Genomic DNA, 15663 nt, shown 5'->3' with positions numbered 1-15663 from the left:
ATAAAAGGATGTTTTAAAAGTAAACTGCATTGATCCGGGAACATTTTTTGGAAGATAGCAGCGTACATCAGTCACTTTCAGGGTTCAGGGGGTTCCTGTCTTGATCTGCAGGTTTTCGTTTCACTTGTGTTTCTGATTTTGATAGTTTTGTATTTACTAAAGTCTGGTTATTGTATATCCATCCATGCTAGTTATGTTTTTCTTTATTTGTACATTTATGTTGAGATTCTTTAGATCAGTGTTCCTATGTTTACTGCAGCTCTTTTCCCTTTAGTTCTATGTTCTCCCATTCTCAGCTCTTAGCTCCGTTTCTTTCTCCATTCCTCAACTTATCAGAATATGTTGAGGAACTTATTCCTTAACTTGAAATTTGAAAACTTATGTGGGTTGAAGTGACAAAACCACATAAGCTGGAAAAAACAGATTCCAATTAAGAACAAAGGAAAACTCCAGCAAACACTGAAGATTAATGATTGTTTACTTCCTTCATTATGTAAAAGGCTGTTTGAAACAAAACTGTCTTGACATAGGACAATGTTTTTGTAAAATGAAGTACAGTATAACGCCAGTCGAAGTTTTCTGCATTAACTAAATGTCTCCTACAAGGGAAGCCAAATCAGTATAATTTTTGTAGCGCTTTTAAATTGGACCTATTGCAGGGATTACCTGACAAATTAAAGCCAACAGAGAACAACAAACTTCCATGGAAACTCCTTTCAGGATAAAATATTTCCCAAATAGAACAAATTAATTTTTCATGAATCATTTACTTTATACTTAAACCTGTTCAATATAGGTCTAAGTAAAGAAGCATGAAAAACTGAGTGAATCTTCAAATTTGGGGATAAGATGTTGTACCAAAGTGGGGATAATGATGGACTGGATCTCAAATGGAGAGTTTTCTGGAGGAAGCCTTGATGTTATCTTTAGTGGAAAGCCAGACCAGATGGGCTGCAGAGAGTCTTTTGCTGCAGTCTACCATGTGAAGGTTCTGTTCAGCAGTATGGTTGAGTACAGTGATGATATTGCTCCAGGTTTGTTTACCTTTATGGATGTGATGTCGGATTGAAGTTACTGCAACCTCCATTTCTTCGGAGCGGAACATGGGCAGTATCCAGGAGAAGCCACAAAAGGAAAATAAGACATGTGTATTTTGGGCATAGTCAATCCAGGAGAGTTGTGAACTCAAGGAACTGGGGTCAGAATAACACAGGCAGCGCAATGTGTACCGGTACTCTAGCTCCTTGCTCATCCATTCTGTTTGTTTGTTTGAGGGTGAAAATCAGAGCTAAAAGCAATCTTGGCCCCAAGAGCTTTGCTGAAGTCCTCCCAAACCTTGGAGGTGAACTGGGTTTCTTGTCCAAAAAAGATCTAGAAAGAAATCTAAAAAGATCTTCCTAGAGTGGCTTGATGATATTAAAGTCAGGAGACTGAGACGGCCACTCCAGAGCCTTCACTTTGTTCTGCTGTAGAGAATGACATGTCGACTTGGCGTTGTGTCTTGGATCATTGACATGTTGGAACGTCCCAATCACTCCTTCAGGGCTGATGAGTGCAAGTTTTCCTCCAGTACTTTCTAATAACATTGCATTCCTCCTGTAACTATTTTTGACCATGTTTCCTGTGTTTTTGTGACTCGCATATCCCTACAACCTGTAATCCCCCTCCATGTTTCACAATAGGAGCGGTCTACCTTTCATCATAGGCCATGTTGACTCCTCTCCAAATGTAAAGGTTATTATTGTGGCCAAAACATTACATGTTCAATTTTGTTCTCATCAATTCAAATGATTGTTCCAGAAATTTTTGAGGCCTTTCTGCACTGATGGCAAATTATAGTCTGGATATTTTGTGAGATTTGTGTAGTAATAACTTTATTCCACCTTGTGGCGCATTTTGAAAGTCACACCAGTCCCGTGGTTCCTAAAGTGTGGGGCGCGCCCCCTATGGAGGGCGCAGTGCCATTGCAGGGGGGCCACAGGAAGCAATATGGATGAATAAAAAAATTTTAAAAAACAGTTACACAAAAGTGTTTGACTGTAAAGATGGTTTGTAGTTTGTTTTGTTGCAACCTGAAGAGGGAAATAAACTTCAGTGGAGTTTTAAAACAAAATATGTGTTTAGGTTTATGTCTGGTTGAACGATGTGTGCGCCCAGTTGATATTATTTTCTTTTTGGGGGGGATTTTATTGTAATCCCAGAAAATCGTTGGGAACCACTGCACCAGTCCAATATTTAAGTGAGGATTTTTGTAGGTTTTTCTTTGCATCCTGAACAATTTTCAGCTTTGTTGCAGACTTTCTTTTTCGTCTACCTGACCATGTTTTGGTTTCGACAGAAAGCCACGGCTTTGTGCCAAGGTTGTCACAGAATACTTTTTCAGAGCTGTAGCAATATCCCCAGGTTCACAAATTACCTTAGTCGCAATCTGCAACTCCAAATTTGTCCAAACAAATCTATCATTATCTGTCATTGTCCTAATATTTTTTCAGACGTTGGCATTTCCTTTAACTTTACTTATGTAAAAAAAAAATTGCTTTCACATTTCTTAATTAATTAAGAACGTGATTTATAAAAGAAGGTAAAAATGACTCCAGCATTTACTCATTTTGATGTCAGTCATTGTAGAGTATGGGGATTTGTTAAACAATAAAGTCCAAATACTTTATTGTACTTAAACTGTGTTAAACTGTGTTAAGCCAGTTTAACACAGTTTAAAAGAAAGATAAGCACATTCTACGTCACATATCAAATCAGACAAGCCTCTTTTTTAGGATTTCTGTTCACTAAACATTAGAATAATGAGAAAAAAGAGTTTTTCAACAATATTTTCTTTTATTTAAGTATAGAAATTTACTGAGAGCTTGTACAGTGAAATCACCTGTGCTTGTTTACTGTACATTCTGGAGTTTTAATTTGGACACCTGTTAACGTTTACTTTAATTTTTAAATCTAGAACTGATTGTTAGTTTATAAGAGTGAGAAACTTAGAACAGAGGAGGTTCTTGTCGCAAGTCGTAAACTGTAAATAGTAAATAGGCAACATGTTTTAGAAGCTCTTGGTTTGATCTTTCACTTATAAATTGAAAGATCATCACTTTATAAGTGAAAGATCATCTGTAATGATCTTTCATCACTTACAAAAAGTGATGAAAGATCAGTAAACATTCATTGAGAACTTCATTAACTTAACTTCATTGAGAAGTTAAGGCAACAATTTAAGGCACTAAATGGGCCTGAATAAAACTACTAAGTGAGCTTAAGGTGAAACAAATAAAAAAATTATTAGTATGATTATCATATCTTCTATTTGTATTTAATGTTTTCTGGGTGTTGCTACTTGAAGGTGATCAGATACTCAGGATAGGCCTGGGTGTCATGAAACACTACAAACATGCTGGGGGTGGTCGTGTTGTCCACCACACTGTCATATATGCCCAGAGTCCCTTTGGTTGGTGGAGCGATCATGGTTTGCTGTCCCAGGGTGTAGTCTCCTGTCAGCACTTTGCACAGGTACATGAACTTCTCTCCCTTCGCATTGGGCCTGGAGTAGGTGTCTTGTGCAGAGTAATTGGAATTAACAGCAAAGTAGGAACCGTTTCCATAACAGGCAGCTGAAAACAGATCAGTCAGAGTTAATTTTTGACTTAAAGAAGTTATCAACAATCGTACTTAACTTCTAAAAGCTGCAGTATGTAACTTTGACAAAAGTATATTTTTCCATAGATTTTAAAACTGTTACTATGTCGTGACAGTTTGCCATCACAGATAATCTGTTAAATAATCAATTTCCTCCACCTCCTTAAAGCAAAGGGGAGGATGTGAGCAGTGTGTACATGAGGGTGATTGACAGCGCCAATAAGACCCTTCTCCTGGCTCTGATTGGTTGTTTCTGATTATATTTTATTGTATTTCTGCAGTTAGTACTGGGAGAAGTGGGAGAAGACACAGTAGGAACATTTTTTCACAGATTATTTGTCTCATATTATTATACTGTCATGACATGGTGCGAGTAAAAACATCTTTTTAATAAAAGGTATATACTGCAGCTTCAACAATATTTAAAAATTAAACATATTTAATTTTGCAACAAATAAATAATCACAGTACTGCTTAAAAATCTCTAGAATTAACCCACAATCTTCTGTACCATTTACATCTCTGAGCAAAAGTGCTGCAACATCACAATTAAAATTAGATCCAACCTCAAAAACTAGGATGAAACTACAGAGATGTTTGTTAAAAGTTACTGATTCGGCAGACAGATCTCTTAAAGACAAAAAACCTCTGAAAGTCTCACCATTTTTTCCTGCGTAGCTTCTGTTGAAGCCACGTTCATTGATGATGGGGACAGTGTTTTCACTGGTGCCGTGGAAGAGACGTTTCTCATTGTTCTGATGATTATTTCTCACCTCCATTTCATGTTTTTTGATCTGAAGACTTTTCCACAGTGTAGGGTTCTGGATCCTTTCGATCTAAAAGCATAAATAGATCGTCAAACATTTTTTATCTCATTAAGAAATAATGAGTGTTTCCTTATTTCCTTTGCCTAATGTAAAGGTATTGTTTCTTTTTTAATAAAAGAAAAAATATCTCAAATTTCCAGTTGATGACAGGACAACACTACTCGTTTTGAGAGGGCCAGTCCTATGCCCCAATTTTAATTTAAGGGGTATAGGACCTTCTGAGGTGCAGAAGGTTCTGCTGTCAGCAGGGACTGTTGGGCAGGAGGTGGCAGCATGGCTCTTCTCTGTTCTCATTGTGCTGTCGGCCTATATCCATGTTGGGTGGATAGCTGGGAAGCTATTCCAGGTGACAAATCTGGAATAGATTTGTCACCTTTTTTGACATTTTTTGTCAAAAAAGACAAAAAATGTCTTTTTTGTATAGAAATTATTCCCTGGCACATGCTAGCAACTAGCTTCTTCAAATTGTGTGCCAGGAATGAACAACACTACTAATGATATTACCTTGATGACGGCTCGATTGCATGTGGCTTTGAAGAGATTGAGGACTTCTGCGTACTCTGATGACGCAGTTTGGAGGATGACAGAATGACACGTTTTACCAGCTGGCATAGCATCCCAAAACTCAGGAACATCTTCATCTGTTAAAATAGAAAAAATATGTAGTTGTTTCATTACACAGTTTAGGAAATAGAACATTTTAATTTCCTGCAGACAAATTAAAGATCAGTAGCATTGGGTATGACTTTTAGATACTTTGGAGGCAGAATATGAAAAAAAAACAATATAAGGATGAAATACCTTTTAGTTTGTCAATTCGTCTTATCTGCAGCTTGGTTCCCTTGCCGTCAGTGGCTGGTCCTTTAGGCATCTGGACTGTATAGTCTGAGCCATGGATGGTAACTTTTAGAGTGGGTGTTGCTCTCTCCAACGCATGTTCAAGCTCATAGTTGGTCATCTGATCAAAACTCTGATATGAAAGCCCATGTTGCTGATACTGCCAGTCTGCCACAGTTGCTGCCAGCTCCAATTTCTTTTTCAGCTCTTGCTCTTGTCTCACTTTCTTCAGCATATTATCTATCTCCCGACTGGCTCGGAGCACGTCTTTACTGAGACCCTCAATGATGAAAGAGGTTTGGCCATTAGTGCTTTGTTTTTTGATGCTCACACTCATCTTCATCTGGATGTCAACAATGCGCTGACAGTCTGCAGAAGACAAGTTCAAGATGTCATTGTCTATAATCTCTTCCTGGCATTGTTCATTAGACATCAGGTCGTTTATCTTCTTCTTGGCTGCATCTACTTTGGCCTGTGAGGCACCACAGATATGGAAGACAGCAGGCTCCACTTCCTTGGTCTCAATATCAAACACCTCATCCTCCTGTTTGTAATCAAAACTTTCAGATCCAAATAAAGCTGCGAGAATAAACAAAGCAACTTAAATTAGGATTTCATCTAAAAAACGATTCTTATGAAAGCAACAACTATTTTTCTCTCTATGCTTACATTTTAACCTGTGGCCAACATTGGACCAGAATCCTCCTTTCTCCTTTGGATCAGTGGCTTCTCTTTCTTGCATGCTGCTGTGGAAATCTTTTAGCATCGGTTGCTGGAAGATGACTATCCTGATCAAAGTCAGGGAGCTGGAGGTGTTTTGGCTGAAAACATCAATCACAGCATCCAACATGGAGTCTGCCACCTGTTTAGCCTGCACGTTGCCTTGACCTGGAAACAGGCAACACAAGTGGTTGATGGCTCAAATCTGCAAATTCAAAAAGTTCCACTCCACCTATAAAGGGCTAATTTAAGACTCATCCTTGAGTGCAGCAGAAAAAAAATTATGTTTATTCAATCCAAATTTATACAGTCAAAACCTTTGGATCCAAAAAATGAAAATGGTCAATTCAAGTGAAATGACCATTTTCATTTGGTCACTTCAAGACTACACATCTTCAGAATCGGTTAGCCAACATCTGAAACTGCAGTAATCTGGATTTACATTAGCAGACAAGCTAAGGCTACGTTCACAAAGCAGGCAAATGCTTCCCAAATCAGGTTTTATGGCCATAACATAGACACGGCATAGCATAGACCTGATATAGCATGCTGTAGCATAGACGGTCTATGCTATAATCTTTTCACCTCCAAAAAAATTCCAATCTATGTCACTTCCATATGTAGAACTAATTCAAATACGTATCCGATAGTTTTCAAAGCATCTGCAGGATGAATGTTTGTGTCGCATTCAATAAGAGTTTTACGTCATTGATGTCAGACATGCATCATAAATCTGCACCAGAAAATACCAGGTGTGGTAAATCAGGATGAAAACAATGGTACAAAATTATAATTATGAAATTATGAAAGAAGTTTGTGTCACTGAAGTACATCACATCACAATCCCACCACTCTTAGCCAGGGTTAGGGTTAGGTTAGCCCTAATCCTGACTACACATCCAAACAGACTTCTGTACAGAAGTTGCAGTCAAGGAAGTTTTTTAGCTTCGTTTGTCTTGCTATGATCTTGTGACAATACTGTTGGCTCCCATTGCTGAATAAACTTTAAAATTAATGGCGGTGTCCATTACTGCTTTCTTAAACAGTGTGCTGTAGTTTGTCTGTTATTCTTCTGTGCAGGTGGGTCGCTTTGGGGTTGTAAACCGTTCACACATAAGTCTCATTTCAGCTGGGTTTAATTAATTATATAAACAATCATGTGAAGAAAATCCCATTTCAGCAAAAATTCAGAACTGAGCACTAAATCTGCAGCCTACAATGAGCTCATTATGTTGGCAATCCTCACCTGTACCAATGGCAGGAAATGAAACAGAAGTGTAGGAGTTCTTCACACACATTTGGAGTGCTTCCTTCACAGTGCTGTGGATTTTCACTGGGTCCGTCTGTCCGACAAGGTGAAGAATCTTTTTGCACTTTAGGTTTCCTGGTACCGTCATTATAATGCCTGGATTGGGCTGGGAACCTGGTGGGGTGTTTTAATCAGAATCACAACCAAGTTATAGAACTAAATTAACCATAAACTAAGAATGCATGTTACAGCAAAGCAAAAGTTAATGTTCTTACCAAGATGTTGGCATTCTTCAAAAACAACTACACCAGCTGCATCCAGAATAGCTTTGGATACTCCTGGGAAGGTAGATGAAGTGAAAGGTTTGATAGTTCTGATATTGACAACCAATGTTTGTCTTTATTTCATCTTTTTAAATTAGTAAATCTAACTAGATCTTATAGTACACTCATATTTACTTGTTTAACCTTACTAAACATGTATGTCCCACAAATCGATATCATTAGGAAGCTTAAAGTGTGCATTTAGTGCATTCTGGTGATTTACACTATACATTACAAATATATCACATATAGATTGATTTACCAGACTTGAGAGTGAAGTTATCATTTGAAGAGTTAACGATGACATCAGTGGTTTCCTTAGTTATATCTCCAGTTACTACCTGAATCGTCACGTTTCCCAGTTTAGTCTCATGAGTTCCTGAACTGGAGACAACCTTAGAGAATTTGCCTGTTGGTAAAACATAAATCAGACAAAAATATCACTTTAACCTTGAAATTAGGCAACTACTCATGTCTTGTGTAAGTTGAGCAAATGGCAACTGAAAAGATCTGCCTACCAGTACCTTTTGAAGAATCTGCAGATGCTGGACCTGCAGCAGCTGAAGAACCAGTGGCACTTGGAAACTTCTTCTGAAATTCATCAGTGAATACCTGCAAAATGAATTTGATACTTGTACTTTCATATAAAAAGGTCATGAGATTTCACTACAAATTTCTGCATTTATAGTGAGCTTTACCAACTGATAATGTTGTTCAATAAGTTCTAAACTAAGAGCTTACCACTCTAATATTACAATGATTCTTATTTTTCATTACCTTAATAGTCTGTGCATCTCCAGGATAAAGAACAACTGCAATCTTCTTAAGGTTATTGGATTGTCTTTGGCTGCTGAACTCCAAGAATTTATCCAGCATCAAAGTGGCAACAAGATTTTTTGGAAAACCCAGGTTTCCGGTACCAACAGCTGGGAAAGTTATAGACGACAAACGAGTTTTCTCTGCCAAGTCCAAGCAATCTTTAAAGATCCCAGCTAGAGTCTGAAAGACATTTTGTAAACAGATTACCTGGTAGTTTCATTGATTCAGAAAGAAATTTAAAATGTTTTACACTATGAATATGATGTACCTTTTCAGCTGCGCCTTGGCCATTGTTCCAGTGTGGAGCAATTGCATGGAAAACCTGTTTGCTCTTCAGCTTGCAGTTATCTGTAACAACTATCTCGCCTGGTGATCCTTTCGTTTTCTGGCTGTGTACCAGCTGTTGAAGTTTGGGTCCAGCTGCACTGAAGATGGCTTTAGAAATCGCCCCTCTGTCCAATACAAGATCTTCTGTCACTGTGTTCACAATTACCTCTGTCTGAAAATATGGTACAGCGTTATTAAGATATGTATTTTCACTATAGTTTGTATTGTAACACAACAAAAGTCAACAGTGAGTGGAAGCAGAATCAGTCAAGAAAATTTCTATGCTGATATATCTACTTTTCCTAGGTTTGCATAATTCTATAGAGACAGATTGAGTAGGGTTATCTGAGGTTCTTGTCCTTTCACCCTATAGCAGAAAAAACTCGCAGTGCTGAGTTTACATACAGAAGTTGAAATCTTACATAACATAAAACATAAAAAACTGAGCTGATGTCTTGAGGTTTCTTGTCTCGTAAAACAACTTTGGATCGCACCAGTAATGAAATTAGCTTTCTGGGGGGCCTCTGCGGCTCTACTCATTACCCTTGCTCTACTTTCAGAATATCTTCCTCTTTCCATAGACAAAGGGCAGTCCACGTTGAAGAATATTTCAGTTTAAAAACCTTTATATTTAAATTAGTTTTTTAAAACCATGTATATTTACCTTGGCAGCCTCAATGTTTCCCTTTTTAAGAACAATGTTCAAGCCCTCTTTGGTCTGCCCTCGGCACAAGCTTGGGTCAGGTGGAACTAGCTTGAGCAATGAAGATTTCTGACTAACTTTAGGGATAGCATTTTGAGACGAAACACTAACTCCATGATTTCCAAACTCCTGCTTTACAGCACTTTCCATACCAAGAGCAACACTGTCCTCATTGTCCACCAGATGAATCTTCTTCAGGGTGTTGTCATCATACTTCTCATCACAGTATTCCTTCACTGCTCTAGCAATGGTAGCTAGGCACAGATTGAGTGGGAAGCCAAGATTTCTGCTGATGGCAGGAAGGGCCACAGACACACAGCCACACTTTTCAGCAAGTTCTAAGCTTTCTTTAACAGTTCTTTTCAACTGGGCCTCAGCCTTCTTTGGCTTTGCTTGATCAAAATAGGGTCCTACAGCATGGATCACCTTTTTGCAACGAAGCATTCCTCCAGCATCTGTTACGACACAATCTCCAGGTCGGAGTTTTCCTTTTACAAAAATTATTTGGTCACATTCAGTCTGCAACTGAGGACCTGCAGCTTTAGAAAGTGCCAAAGCAAGACCTGAGGTATGTTTCAAGTCCTCAGTAGAAGGATTGACGACAGCATCCACAGAGTAACTGCACATGTCTGCCTTGGAGACCACTATTTCCACTCCATCACTTGTCTGGACTTTGTAAATGGGTTGTTGTACCTGTACTAAGGCAAGGTCGTCTTCTTCATTTGATTTATCAGCCAGCTGAACCAGGCAGTCAGTGTCACTCTTAATAGAAGAAGCAAAAAACAATTCTTTTTCCTGAAAACATTTCTTGACTCCAGGTTTTGTGACTTTAAAACTATCAAAGCACACAGAAGCTAGTAAAGCTTTGACTATGGTCTTGCAATCTTTCACAGCAGATCTACAGCCACTAAGGATGATTTCCTGATTTCCAAAGGACACTTCCACCCCTTCTAGTTGCTTCAACAAGGTTGTCTGACCTTTCAGGTACTCAATGATGACATTTGCCTTAACAGCAACAAATTCTTCAACATGAGCATTTTCTGTTATAAAGTCTTCTAGTTCACTGCTAACTTTGTCCACACTGTCCTTGTGACCGGACACCACCACTTGCTGTTGATGAGTTATGATCTGAACTCTCATTCCTGACCCACTGTTTGCTTTTTCCTGCTGATGGACCAGCTGCTGCCACTCCGGCTTCTTCAGGACTTCAAAGTCTTCAACTTCGACGTATTCAGATTTCAGAATTTGGCTTAGATGGTCTTGAGCATTCATTAGGTCCTTGTCAGAAACGGCAACAAGCTGCACCCTCTGTGGACTGATCTCCAAGGCTGCTTTTATGCCATAGGCTGTTAGAAGTATATCGGTGGCCTCCTCTTGTTGTTCGTCCTTCAGCATGTCAAGCAAAAACTCATCTACTTCTAAATTCTGTCGCTTTAATCCTAGTGTTGCGTTGCTTATCACCTGGGTTGCATTAATAATCTCGTCCACAAAGCCAGTTACTTTCAGAGCTTGCTTGTTTTGGTCGTATGACATTTTGAGTTCTGGGTACACTTGCAGGAGTTTATCCTGAAGACCATCTTGAGAAAGGATGTGGAACATTGATGGTGACACATTGATCTCTTGAGTTTTACTTAATTTCTCCCTTCGGACCCTTTTCTCGATCCTGTCAAGAACGTCTGAAATAGGCTTCTTGAGTGTGTTGACATCATTCTCAAGGCCGGCCACTGAAAGGACACCACTGGTTTTATCAGAAACTACAACAACATCTTCCTTCCGCAGTTTCTCTTTAATCTTCTGCTCAGATTCCTCCCATACATCTGACTCCAGGGAGAACTTTAGTGTTTTGAATTTTGACACAGCCTGAGAAAAGGCTGCTTTCACAGTGTTTGCCCACTCTTTGATGATGACTTTGGCATCTTTTTGCTTCAGTAATGAGGGCGAGGCACTGAGGCGGACAGCAGACTGCTCCAGGGTTATGTTGCAGAAATGTCTTTCCAAGTCACAGCCAACGGTCTCCAGAGCCGCTTTGTGGTTAGCTAGGTATCTGAGGACAGCGTTGTCAATGGGCTCAGAGATGGCAGCAGGAAGCTTTGGTGACGGCTTATCTTTCCCATAAAGTGCTACTCCCAAAGATTTGTAGAACGGGTAGACTTTGATTTCTTCCTTTTTTATCTCATGCTTCTTACCCAAGACTTTCTTAACATCTGTGGATTAAAACACAAAGTTACGCTCCACATTTCTAAGTTGGTAGTCACTTCAGTTGAACATAGAGCATACTATCAGAATAAACTGCAGTAATCAGGAAGTAGGGCAGGTTAACTACCTTGATGGTTCTTAAATATGATGACAGCAGACTGTTCAGCTTCATTTAGTTGAACATCTTCCACATCTCCCCCTTTACTCTCAAAGTAGAGACACAGCATGTCTTCACTGCAGTCTGAAACCCCTTCAACCATAACCTTCTTTGTGGTCTCAAGGGGTCGGACTGATAACTCCTTCTTTGTAAACATCCGATTTTGAGGACATCTTTCTATGAAGTCAGTGGCATCTGTGAAGTTAAAATAAAAACATCAAATTTCAAGTTGTTCTAAATATAATTGAACATGAACTAAGTGGGTACCTTTTCCACTCTGGAAAGTGACAACAGCAGATGAGATGTCAGGGATCAGTTCCAGGTTGTAGTCCTGGGAGGCAGTCGGAGAGCTTATGTCTCTCAAAATGTTCTCCACAATCATTTCCAGAAATTCTGAGGTTAAAGAATCTGGAATATTCCCTAAAACAGCCGACTTGGAGCACTGCTCCTCATCATCTGAATCACCATCTTTGCCTTTTGCCCCCGTCTGACCTTCATCCACAGGTTTGGGTTCTTGAACTTTGGACTGTTTGTTGGTCCCTTCATGGTCCGCTGTTATTGAAATATGAAAGATGAATGAGTAAAACTGTTTTTTACTTACCAATGAAACAAGTCAATCAGAAGCAGAGTATAAGTATAGACTGTATTATTATGAGCTAAAGAAAAGCTTCTATTAGATGATCCATCTAATTATGACCTTAATGTGGACATATCATATTTACTTCTGTTTTATTTTTATTTAACTGAAGGAGGTTATGAACATCCACACATTGATTGGTTTTAAGTATCTTGAGAAAGGATGCTTCAGTTGGTTTATTATTACCTAGTGACATGGGCTGTGTTTCATCTGCATAATTACGGGAACTTATCTTGTTATTTATTATAATCTAAGTTAATGTCAGGATGTTGATATTTAATAGGAGAGACCCCAACATGGGACCTTGGGGAATGCCACATGTGATTTTTGTCAGCGCCAATGAAAACTTAACTATTGGCACAGAGTCGAGTACTGTACCAGAAAGTCTGACAAATCTCTAGTTCTAATAAAAACGCAATATAAAACCATGCTACTCAACAGGTTTTTTAAAAATGTGGAAAGTACTTTTTGTCAATGATAACTGTAAAATTTAAACTTATAGAAGAGTAAAAAAAAGTACCATTTCAGCAAAAAGCTTTGGTACAATAGTTGCCATCAAACACCATAAATATTTTAAACCTCTAAAGCTTAAAACCAAAACCGAAACTATTTCTGACAATCAAAACTCAAAGTATCACTCAGTATGACCAGCCGCAAAAACCTCAAAGCAACCATGAACATTTACTGTCCAGCAAGGAAGCAGCTTTTATGCAACTGGTAATCACCGTTTTTATTGTTATATACAGGCTTATTGTTGTTCAAGAGATTTAGTAATAATTTTATGTGCATGGATACAGACACACCTTTAAAACAAGGTTATTCTTACATCTTTGTCAAAACATAACACTTTAGTAATTTATAGTAAGGTCATTATTATCCATTATTGTTTTTGTTTGAAAGATTATATTAGATCCCAAGAAACATCTTCTGAGTACAGAAAGAAAGACGTGGAACTTATAAAGTAAATCCCATCATTATTTATAATTCCCTTTAAATATGTTTTACTAATTTAATGCAGTTTAGTAAAACGTATTTAAACCATATCCAGCCTGTTGTTTTGGTAAAAACAGACGGTCACAACCTTGTAGTTTGAAAATCTCTGTCTCCCTCTACTGCAACAAACTTAAAACAGCATTTCAGTTTGTACAGGAGAGTACAGAGGAATGTAGAGGTCCAGGGACTGTAATGACTATTTGTTAGTTAGTCTAAAGGGCTCTTCCTTAATTTGCAAAATGATTCAGTCCCCTTTTCTCTAAGCTCAACAATTACCTTCAGAAGCTGCCTAATGACTGCTGATGAATCTACTAGAAATTATATGACTGTGTGTCATTTAATCTCAGTATAAATCCAGCTGCTCCTTACGGCCTCAGATGTTGGTTAAGAGAATATCATGAAGTCAAAGATTTGTCTTTGTCCCAGACAGATCTGGGATAAAGTTGTGGAGAAGTTTAAAGCAGGTTTAGGCTACAAAACGATTTCCAAAAGCTTTGAACATCTCACGGAAATGATTGAACATCAATCCATCATCCGCTAATGGAAAGAGTACGGTGCAACTGTAAACCTACCAAGACAAGGCCGTCCACCTAAACGTCCTGAACGAGGAGAGGCCTGATCAGAGATGCAGCCAAGAGGCCCCTGGAGTCTCTGGACCAAATTCAGAGATCCACAGCTCAGGTGGAGGAATCTGTCCACAGGGCAACTATTAGTCATCTCTGCATAAACATGGACTTTATGGAGAATGGCAAGAAGAAAGCTATTAAAAGAAAACCATCATAAGTCCCATTTGCAGTTTGCCAGAAGCCATGTTGGGGCATGTGGAAGGTTTAAAACATTCCGTCAGAATGGCCCAGTCAAAGTCCAGAATGTGTGGCAAGATCTGAAAACTGCTGTTCACAAACGCTTTGCATCTAATTTGAGTTGTTTGGCAAAGAACAGGCAAAAGTTTCAGTCACTAGACGATCGAAGCTGGTAGAGACAAACAAAACACTAAAAGACTTGCAGCTGGATTTGCATCAAAAGATGGTTTTACACACCACACTTTTCAGTTTTTTAGTTGTACAAAATGTTTTGAATCATGTATACTTTTCTTTCCATTTCACAATTGTGCCCCACTTTTTATTGATCTTTCACACTAAACTCCAATGAAATATATATATTGTGTTTGTGAAAGGTTTGTGGGTGTGAATACTTCTGCAATAAATGTCACATCAGTGGCAGATATTTCCTTCATGGATACTTACACTTTTTGCTGCCTTTATCAGTTGAATCCCCCTGTTTAAAACAGATTTGAGACATTTTAGACATTTTTGTTGGGTAATGCTGATGAATTACACATTCAAGAACTGGTTAGAAAAAGATAAGCAGGTTTATTCTGTGACATATCCTCAAACACAGAAAGTGAAAGGATAAAAGCAGGAATGAAATCAGACAGCATCTTGGATTCTGATGGGTCATATGACTTGCAGTAAACAATGAAAGGCCAGCAGGGCCAGGTCTTCATTAGCAGCTCAGAGTTTAAACAAAAGTGTTCAAAGGTCCGGAGCTGGTCAGCTCAGCATCATACATGATAAAAGCCATAAAAGTAAACATGAAATAAGTTTACCGCTTAATAGACATAAAATAAATCACACCCACAAAGACAAATATGAACATGTTTACAGCAGCTGGAGGTGAGTGTTATGTCACTGCCAGGCATTTTATGAGATTACAGGAAGTAACTCAGGTTAGATCAGTATTCCACTAAATATTCCAAATAATATTCCAATAATCATAAGCGAAGGAATTCTAATCCGATAGCATGTAAATAAGTCTAACTTCCACTTCTTAGCTCTCACCCGTTTCTGTTTTCCGTCTGAAGGAAGGCGGACTGCCATCTTTAACACTCCTTTATCCAAACTGATCTGGTGCGACTCTTTGCCCAGGACATTTTTCTGGTCTGAGAGAGAAAACGGGGTAAATCCAGCAGGTTTTTACTCAGGACTGATCAGAAATCGGACAGTCTGGGACTCACCCTCCTCTCTGCGGAAGCGCAGCAGCGCAGTTGAGCTCCCGGACTCATAGTCCACCTCGCAGTCTCCTCCGTTGGACTTTTTACTCTGAAAATATTTCACCAACTTATTTTTCAGTCTCGGTGTGTTGCTTTCTTCCAACTCCACCAGAACATGGAAGGCATATTCCTCCGCCATGGTGCTGGCCTCTCTCCTTTCTGATCTGACTGAACTCTTTCGGT

The 15663-nt window shown here is 38.8% G+C and overlaps 1 protein-coding gene across 1 annotated transcript; it reads right to left on the bottom strand.

Annotated features, from left to right (window-relative positions):
* Positions 1-2815: 2815 nt before the first annotated feature.
* Positions 2816-15645, bottom strand: LOC102217501 (poly [ADP-ribose] polymerase 14-like). The gene is made up of 17 exons (XM_023336745.1): positions 15445-15645; positions 15269-15369; positions 14675-14705; positions 12065-12349; positions 11768-11992; positions 9406-11648; positions 8683-8913; positions 8373-8594; positions 8120-8207; positions 7858-8004; positions 7548-7610; positions 7270-7446; positions 5973-6191; positions 5268-5882; positions 4971-5107; positions 4301-4475; positions 2816-3614 (listed from the first exon to the last, which is right to left on the bottom strand). The coding sequence occupies exons 1-17, from the start codon at positions 15617-15619 to the stop codon at positions 3337-3339; spliced, it is 5412 nt and encodes a 1803-aa protein (XP_023192513.1). The 5' UTR covers positions 15620-15645; the 3' UTR covers positions 2816-3336.
* Positions 15646-15663: the final 18 nt, after the last annotated feature.

The sequence above is a fragment of the Xiphophorus maculatus genome, chromosome 7 (assembly GCF_002775205.1).
Source record: "Xiphophorus maculatus strain JP 163 A chromosome 7, X_maculatus-5.0-male, whole genome shotgun sequence".
NCBI lineage: Eukaryota > Metazoa > Chordata > Actinopteri > Cyprinodontiformes > Poeciliidae > Xiphophorus > Xiphophorus maculatus.
The sequence above is the reverse complement of the archived record's forward strand: the minus strand, read 5'-3'. Positions and strand labels throughout refer to the sequence as shown.